Source organism: Lactuca sativa, chromosome 9 (genome assembly GCF_002870075.4).
Source record: "Lactuca sativa cultivar Salinas chromosome 9, Lsat_Salinas_v11, whole genome shotgun sequence".
Lineage (NCBI taxonomy): Eukaryota > Viridiplantae > Streptophyta > Magnoliopsida > Asterales > Asteraceae > Lactuca > Lactuca sativa.
The window spans coordinates 45,942,878-45,952,040 of NC_056631.2; the positions used below are offsets into that span (position 1 = coordinate 45,942,878).

The window sequence follows — 9,163 nt, forward strand, 5'->3', positions numbered from 1 at the left end:
TAATAAAACAAACTACAAAAAAATAATTATATTTTGACCAAATAAGTTTTTTTTAGTTTGTAGCAAAAGTTTGGTTATTTTTTCTATATAAACCATTTTACCTAAAATGACAATAAACTTTAAAAGAAATATGTCAATTTTGAATTATATATATTAAAGGAAACACATTAAAAATTTAAAATATAAAAAAACAAATTAATGACACATTAATTATTTTTTATATTTTAAAAATTAAATAGTTATTTAAGAAAATAAAAAGTTATCACAAAATGACAAGTGAAAATTAATTTATAAGAATTAATCATAAAATTATATGTCTCAAAATATATGAAAATATGATGAGTAGCAAAAAGATTTTCATTTATTTATGTATTTTAAATTGCTGTGTTGTAATAAATAAATTTAACTGGTATAGTGATAAATAGATAATAGATAATGTGACATTCAATTTGTTCAAACTTTCCACTTTCTATATCCCTTTGTCGAGATATTTTGCAAAACCCTCTCCAAAACCTTTCCCCCTCTTCAATCTTCATCACTGAGAAATTGGGAAACCTTCTGCAAATCCATTCCTCTCCATTGTAATTGACCACAATGCTACTCGCAGCCACACCCTTTTCGTTCTATGCTCCGTCAAAGCCTCTTTCACCTGTACAACGCTCTTCTCCCCTGAAAACAAGAGATTTTGCTTCTATATTCTCCACCACTACCCAATCCCTAGCATCTTCACTTCAGTCGCCGTCAAGAAGATTGCTTCCTACTCCACCTTCAGGAAAATATCTCAGAGAAGACTATCTTGTTGTATGTTTTTTATTCTACTCCCCACTTAATATCTGCTTCCTCTCGTGGCTTAGTTTTGTTCTTTTCGCTTAATTTTGTTGATTGTTTGTGGGTTTTATCTGTAATTGCAGAAACCCCATCCTAAATACCCTTTTGAGTTGAAAATTCATATGGATATTGTAGCAATTATTCACATCAGTTTTTGTATTTATACCATATGTCATATGTTTTACTCGTAGTTAACCAAATTTCCGCAGAATTCTTACAGTTGACTCCATTTTTCAATTTGAATTTCAACTTCAATTGTCTTACCTTTGTTTAGAAATGTCGAAAATATGTATTCTGCAAATTTCTGCCCTTAATGTAGAGCAAATAGAGAACATAGAATGAAATTTGATTGGTTTATCTGGTTGCATATTTTGTCGAAACTACAGAAAAAGTTTTCTGCTAAAGAGATTCAGGATTTAGTAAGAGGAGAAAGAAACGTGCCATTGATAATAGACTTCTATGCAACATGGTGTGGCCCTTGTATATTGATGGCTCAAGAGCTTGAAATGGTATGCCTCTCATTTCCATTTACAGTATTTATTTCTTTTTTCTTTTTACAACTTTAGAAAGTAGTGTAGATCATATACGATCAAACACAGAATGCAGAAATTATTGCATATTTGCTTACTTAAGTTATTCCAAACATGTCTAAATTTTATTGGATATAACTTTCTTAGAACAATCTTACAGCTTGCAGTTGAGTATGAAAGCAATGCCATGATCGTGAAGGTTGACACAGATGATGAGTATGAATTTGCAAGGGACATGCAGGTAATTTCACATATTCCATCAATTTTATTTTTCATATAATTTTGTGAAAGAAGGAATGTGAATATGGTTGTTATAGGTGAGGGGTCTACCAACATTGTATTTTATAAGTCCTGATCCAACCAAAGATGCCATAAGAACCGAAGGAGTCATCCCAATTCAGATGATGCGGGATATTATCGACAAAGATATGTGAAAAATAAAATTTTAGTTTTGTATGATTTGAAAAAGATAGATTAGTAGGTTTAGGTTCTTATTATGTTGTTTTGATTTGATTAAGTTATGGGATTATTTAAGTTGTTGCAATGTTAAGGATGAGTTTGTCTTATTCCCTATTTTGTGAATTAAATTTATGTCAAATGCAGAAAGTGTAAAGTTGGAAGAGTTGGAGCTGGTAAAAATTGACATTTTCAAAAACTAGAAACTTAGAAAGTTCCAAAGCCGGCACAAGGATATATATTTTTTTATATTTATTTCCCCATTACAGATAGTATTGACTTTTACAAATGACATTAGTTCTATTGAATTTTGAAATTGATTTGTTGGTTCCATTTTTTTTTTTTTTTTTTTTGAAAGAGATTGTTTAACAAGCTCCAGTAGGGTGTAATTGAGACGAATCAACTTGTAAAATAACTGAAACCAATTTGGAAAAAATCCAAAATCAATCCGGTTCAAATCGAGTCTAGGCTTGAGGTTTGAGTATTTGAAAAATGATAGTTGGACCTTTTTTAAGTACATCGAATGATAAAATTGAGAATGTGTGCCGATACCCACTTGTATTAGAAAAGCTTAACCTTATCTTATATATGGATAAATAAATACAATGGATTAGATAAGATTAAAAAAAACAAAATATCATATAATATTTTGTGAAAACAGTTCCGATTGTTTACCACTCGTATTTCTTTCTAAAATAAATTAATATTTTATGAAAAAATAGTTTTTTATCCATATATAAGACCCAAGGGAGTGGGTGCGGGAAGACAACACATCTATCACGGTGGAAAATTAGAACACCGTCCCCATACCGTGGTTTCCAATGATGTTTGACGCATACGGTACCCTTTGGCTGCATACACTCTCCTATTTTTCCTCTTCCCAACCTTTGAACCATCAAAACTTTTAAATTCAATTTTTTTTTTATTACTTACAAATAAAACTTCACAACCCTTAATTTACCACACATTCATCCAAATCTTCTATCTTTCAACTTCTTTATTTTTCAAAACTTTCAAAATGGTATTCCAACGACCTAAACAATTAAAAAACACCCATTAGAAACGCCACAACCCCAAAACATTTGTATGATCAATCGATTTATTCGCCCCTATTTATCATTATGGTGGTATGCTACCGTATTATCTGCATCAATGCTAACAACAATTCCCACAACAATACGCACAACCACAATCGCAAACACCAAAACAACCACAAAACGATCCCGAGTTTAACCCGTTAGATTTTTTTTGTCCCAACCAAAATTTGTTCAAGAAACTCAAACACCCATTTCTGATTCCGATCTAAAGTTCGTTTGAGAAACCAAACCCACTTAAGCACCAAGTAAAAGAAAAGAGAAGGCAACGGCCAAATGATGGGAACCCGAAGAAGTGTTAGTATTGGTACGATCATGGACCAATATTTTAGAATATATAAAGACATGAAAAGACTAAAAACATGACCGTTTTTGGATGCGAGTTACAAAAAGTTCCACAAATGAATGAAGCTTCCATAGTATCGTTCAAAACACTAAATTTACTCAAAATGGGGGAAGACCAATGTTCTAAAAACCAATGTTTTAAAACCCGGGTTTTTAGTTGACCCGGTGTGATGACCGGTTCACGGGTCAACCGGTTCAACTGGTTGAACCGCCGGGTCAACCCGGTTTATGGTCTTTCTCTATTTCTATATATTTTTACTTTCATGCATAATGCATAAACATATAAAACTAATAATTTGATATCCACAAAGTTTAAACATTGAAAAACATTAAAGAAATTGCAAACGGCTCGTTGTTTTGGCGTTCGTTACTTGTATCCAACTATCCAAACTCTATTGAAACGGGTCAACCCGGTTTAACCGGTTCAACATAAGCGGTTGAACCGCGGTTTAGGAGAAACCCGGCCGGTTCGATCCGGTTCGCATTTTTACAAAAAACCGGTTTCAATTGACCCGCCTTCTATCCCGGGTCACGGTCCAACCGGTTGAACCGGCCGGGTCGACCCGGGTTTTAAAACATTGCTAAAAACCGGATTTTTAGTTGAACCGGTATGGTGATCGGTTCCCGGTTCAACCAATTTCTACAATTTATTTTTATTTTTATTTTTATTTTTATTTTTATTTTTTTTTCTATTTTCCTACACACATAGACATCCACAATTTTAAACATTAAAAATACACATAAATACAAGTTCAAGATAATTCCAAATACATTAAAAACACAAAAATGTAAGTTTTACATCAATCCACATACATCAAAAATAAAATAAAGTATAATACATAAACAAAATATAGTTTTAGATGAATACAAACGCAATAAAAAACTTGATAACACTTACAATGTGTTTTTATTCAAACAAATCTAAACATATGTGAAAAAAACGAAAATTTGTTATGAAAATGATTCATTTCCATGTGTGTTTATTTAATTAACCGGTTCAACCAAATTTTTATAAAACCGACAGGTTCATTCTATTCCAGAAATAAACATAAAATCGGTGCTAGTTGAACCACTCCATTCTCCAGTTTCCGGTCCAACCGGTTCGACTAGTCGGTTCAAACCGGTTTTTAAAACATTAGGGAAGACAAACAAGGAAGTCATGTTGTCTAATGATTTATATAACAACATGCAACGTCAATGGAAACGTGGAGAAAGTGATGAAGTGATTTTAAAGAAGGCTCTAAAAGTGTACCAAAAGAAAACAAGAAGTCTTTCAAGTTTCTTGACTTTTGGAATCTTATGAAAGATAACCAAAAATAGAAAAAGAGCAAAACATCCGAAGAGCATATTGATAGCGGTTCAAAACGCTCACGAATATATGAATCTGAGTATACTATATCTGATGCTCATGTTAATTTCGACATCAACGATGATGAACCTGTTCAAGTTACACCATCTTCCTGGCCAATGGGAAGGGACAAAGCAAAACGCAAAGACAAAGACAAACGGTAGATTCATATGATTTGAAAGATATGGGGGACGATGTGAAGGGTATAAAAGAAAGAATGGACAAGTTTTTGCAAATTGCTTCTGAAAAAGAGTTAGGAGACAAAGAGACAGTGACATGAAAATACTAATGCTAGACACAACGAACATAAATTGGGAGGAGCTTAAAATTGCTATGGAGATGAAAGCTGATGTAAAAAAGATTTTATGCTAAGTAGGTTTGAAAATTTCTAGCTACTTTTAATCGTTTGATGTTTTTTTTTTTAAATGTTTGTAGGTTTAAGATTTCTAGTTTTTTTTCTAAGTGCTTAGGATCTTTTTAATGTTATGTTATGTTTTTTAAGTAATAGGATGTAATATTTTTTAAGACAAAACTATAAAAATGGTCCCCCTGTTATGCATTCTTTCCGGTTTTTGGTCAAAACCCTGATTTTTTTGGATTGGTGGTCATTTTGAGCTAGTTTTGTTGCGTTTTTGGTCCCTCTGAATATTAAAGTGACTGTAATACCCGTGGGTTAATTATTTTCTATTTTTCTTTCATTTATTTTTAAATATACTACTTCTTTATTTATTTTAATAATTAAAAAAGAAAAGGAGCCTCTCTCTCTCTCTCTCTCTCTCTCTCTCTCTCCCTCTCTAAAAACTCATCAACACCTCCTTCCAAAAACGGAATCAACTCAAGAAACACTACTCTATCAAAACCAAGATGCACACTTTAACAAACCTAGGAAATTCACCATCGTTCACGCTTGGTTCTGTTATGTTCTTCACCCTAGATCTAGAGAAACCTAGAGAGGATAGGCGAAGACTCCAGTCTCACCTTCGTGTTCAATAGCTTCAATGACATCATAACCTTTTCTTTTCTAGGTTGGATACTGGAAACAAAAAAGCACAACTGGCAGTAGAGAATGGGTAGTGGTAGAGGCATTGTGGTTAGTTTTGAATCAGAGAGGACATTGAAGATCTGAATGATATCATTTTTTAAAATTGGAAGCAATGAGAGAGGAAATCTAGGGAGGTGGGTTGTGCAACGACGTCGTAGCAAAATTACACTCCGGTTTACTAACCGAATATTGTTTTTCATCAGCTCGATGTCACAGATCCGAGCAACATTGCTTCCTTGACGAATTTCGTTGATGCTTTGTTTGGAAAACTTGATATACTGATAACAATCGTGAAGCCTCGTTGTTCACTGAACCTCTAATGATAAATACCTTTGTTTCATCTTCGTTTGATTTATGAAAATTCGTTGAAATTAGGTGAGCAATGGTACTTTGGTTCAGTATTCCAACCACAATATTATTCACCTATCCCACATCTGATTCCTCTCCATCACCTCCAACAAACTGAAGAAGAGGGTAAGGATTTCTGTCAAAATGGCTTTAGTTTGTCGATTTCTATGTTCGATTTGGCCGATTTCTCTGTTCGATTTCAACTGGGTTTTCATTTATTTCATTTGGGTTGCATTGATTTTAGTGCCAGAAGGGTTACATTGGGCTTTCATTGACTACATATGGAAATAGAGTTGTTGATCACCTCTCTTCTATCATCTTCCATGTCCAATTTCACAACAAAATGCATACAAACAAATTGGATCTTAATTTTTCTTCTTTAACTGTTCTTCTTAGATGAGAAATGTAGCGCCCGTGTTTCTAGGCTAAACATTATTATAACGATGTAAAAGTTAGGGTCAACAATTGTAACCTATTTTGAAGTAATGAAGAAGAATTATTTGAGTATTTTGTGAATCATATGATTTTACGTGCATTATACTTGCTATTAACGACGTAATAAAATAATAACAAAAGTAAGCGTCAAAAATAAAATAATAGATAGACCTAATATCTATGAAGAAAGTTGAAGTAGTCGTAACAAGGATTTCGGGGATATAAGGAAGGCTGAAATCCGACTTATAACGAAGAAGTTATGGCCTGTCGAAGTTTTGTAGCAAAATCGGAACGACACCGGGAATCATAAAAAATGAGTTTGTGATAAAATACTTTTAAGCTTTAGTGGTCTAAATGATAGTCGTATTATACGTTAAACCAAGAGCGTGCATAAAAAGATCGTCCAAATCTGATTTCGTATGAGGAAGTTATGATTTTTCCAAAATTTAGCATAGTAGTGCATAGCCCACAATTCAAATTTTAGATCGACCGACTTTTAGATGACACAATCTAAACGAGAGTTGAAGATCTCGTTAATAAGAACTCAACGATACAAAGACAGATGAAAACAAACATCGGATGACAAAGTTATGAATTTTTAACGGACTTTACCTGTTCATACCTGTTAGAATATATATTTAAAAATAAAGTCAAAATTAGCCGATGGAATCTAAACTAAAGTTGTAGAGTACGTCGCTACCTACGCGTGGATATAAAGAACGTCAAAAACGGATCTCTTATGTGAAAGTTACGGAATTTGGAAGTTGGGAGGGTGCTGATGTGAAGAGGGTGACGTGGCCGAATCTCGGCCCTTGCTTGCTCCCTATGGTCTTCGCTTCGGATCGCAACACATGCCCCCTCGTACGCGAAGCGTAACCCTCGTACGCACAACATGCCTGTGAGGAACGACCAACTTAAGGCCGAAGCTCAGCCTATAAATAGCATGTGAAGGCTCCCATAAATCCTCACACCTTAGCCCTTCTCTCTCCCCCTCTCTCTCTCTCTAAATTCTCTCTAAACCCTTCCCAACCCTTAGTACTTACCAAGTGCTAAGAGGCGAGTCCTGGAGCGCCAGAAAGCTCCGAGAAGAAGAGCTTTTTGGCTTGGAAATTCTGCCTCCGCAGAGCCTGGTTCCTATCCAAACCTCCCGGTAAGTGAGTTATGCTTACCCTACTTTAAGTATAGCTTATGTTTTAGTTTATTATCGTTATTATGAACTTATAAAAAATTAACATATTATAAAATATAATATACAAAGTGTTATTATAATATCTTTAAACTACTCGCGGTACGGGGAATTTGGTTTGAAGGGCCGCATAAGGTTGTTGGATTTCAGAAGGGCTATAATGCCAAAATGGTCATGCCCTCCGGTGTTTCATGTTTTCCCTTGTTTGTACATAGTGGTTGAAAAGTAGTGTTTAACACTTATAAAACAATATCACTCATAACGAGTCGTAATAAATATTAGACTAAAATCTAGCGGTAATGATTTTAGGTTTCGTCGAAGGAAAATAGAATTATTAGAAACGATGCGTTGCCCGAGTTTGGAATCACCACTTTAAAAAGTGAGTGCATAGTTGCTTTCATCTTACACATAGATATGAAGTATTTAATATAAATTACGTGCTATGTGTGCATATTATTTGTGTTCTTGATACATATGCTGGATGAACAAAATATACATGTTTTATTTGTTTTAAACTGTATATGTATTTTATACCTATAATTATGATGGGTAAAGATGAGTAAATGATATATATGATGAAATAAATGATAAGAGGCCTCGATGTTTAAGATGATCCAGTCATCTAGTGGAGTATAGATGACGACCACGGACTATTCAAGACAGTCCAGTGGAACGCTAGCAGGCTTGCAACCTGTAGGTGTTTTTGAACTAAGTGTTCACCATGTGTACTCCATCCCCATAATGTTGCCTTATTTGACATGTATTGCTAAGGAATCCCCTAAGCAGTTTTGTCATCCCGATGAAATCCTTAGGCTAGGTCCCTTACTTTAGATGCTTTAGAGACAGAAAGTGGGGATAACGGGAATGAGTAATCGGGCTGTTTGATTTGATGAAATTAATAAACTTAATTATTGTGGGTTGAAAACCCTATATGCTCACCAGGCTCCCAAGCCTGACCCACTTAGTTTCTTTTATATAGGTAGTGGAAAGAGAGCACATGAGTGATGATCTGATGAGAGATCAATGGATTATAATATAATGAAAATACATTTCTTCGGAAATGTTTTGATAAATTTTTTATCATATTTTTGGGAACAAATTCCGCAACATATTTCTTCAAAAATATACTGTGATTTTCAAATAAAGCATAAACAAATCGGTCTTTTCTGACCGTAAAAATGGGGGTGTCACAGGAAAATAGGTTTATTAGTGAAATTTAAGTGATTTTGGTGTATGGGTTTTGATTATAACACATAATGGTAGGTTAGGTTTACAATTCATTAACTTATATATATATATATATATATATATATATATATATATATATATATATATATATATATATATATAGAGAGAGAGAGAGAGAGAGAGAAAGAAAGAGAGACCCATTTTTATATTTAATAATAATAAATAATTTAAAAAGTGAAAGAAAATGGAAAATAGATAGATTATGGGTATAATAGTCTTTTAAGTTTGTATAAGGACCAAAACCACAAACAAACATCTTAAATAAGATGGACCACCAATCCAAAAGTTTAGTGGTTTTGACGT

The 9,163-nt window shown here is 33.6% G+C and overlaps 1 protein-coding gene across 1 annotated transcript; it reads left to right on the forward strand.

The window, feature by feature from the left end:
• The first annotated feature begins 445 nt into the window (after positions 1-445).
• LOC111876101 (thioredoxin-like protein CITRX, chloroplastic) lies at positions 446-1,924 on the forward strand. The gene is made up of 4 exons (XM_023872627.3): positions 446-801; positions 1,215-1,337; positions 1,519-1,599; positions 1,676-1,924. The coding sequence occupies exons 1-4, from the start codon at positions 595-597 to the stop codon at positions 1,790-1,792; spliced, it is 528 nt and encodes a 175-aa protein (XP_023728395.1). The 5' UTR covers positions 446-594; the 3' UTR covers positions 1,793-1,924.
• Positions 1,925-9,163: the final 7,239 nt, after the last annotated feature.

What these genes read in the sequence shown, in the direction of transcription:
- LOC111876101 (XM_023872627.3), top strand. Translation starts at nt 595, where the DNA reads ATGCTACTCGCAGCCACACCCTTTTCGTTCTATGCTCCGTCAAAGCCT. An exon ending in TGGCTCAAGAGCTTGAAATG is followed by an intron (nt 1,338 to 1,518) that starts GTATGCCTCTCA and finishes ACAATCTTACAG; the next exon opens with CTTGCAGTTGAGTATGAAAG. An exon ending in AATTTGCAAGGGACATGCAG is followed by an intron (nt 1,600 to 1,675) that starts GTAATTTCACAT and finishes TGGTTGTTATAG; the next exon opens with GTGAGGGGTCTACCAACATT.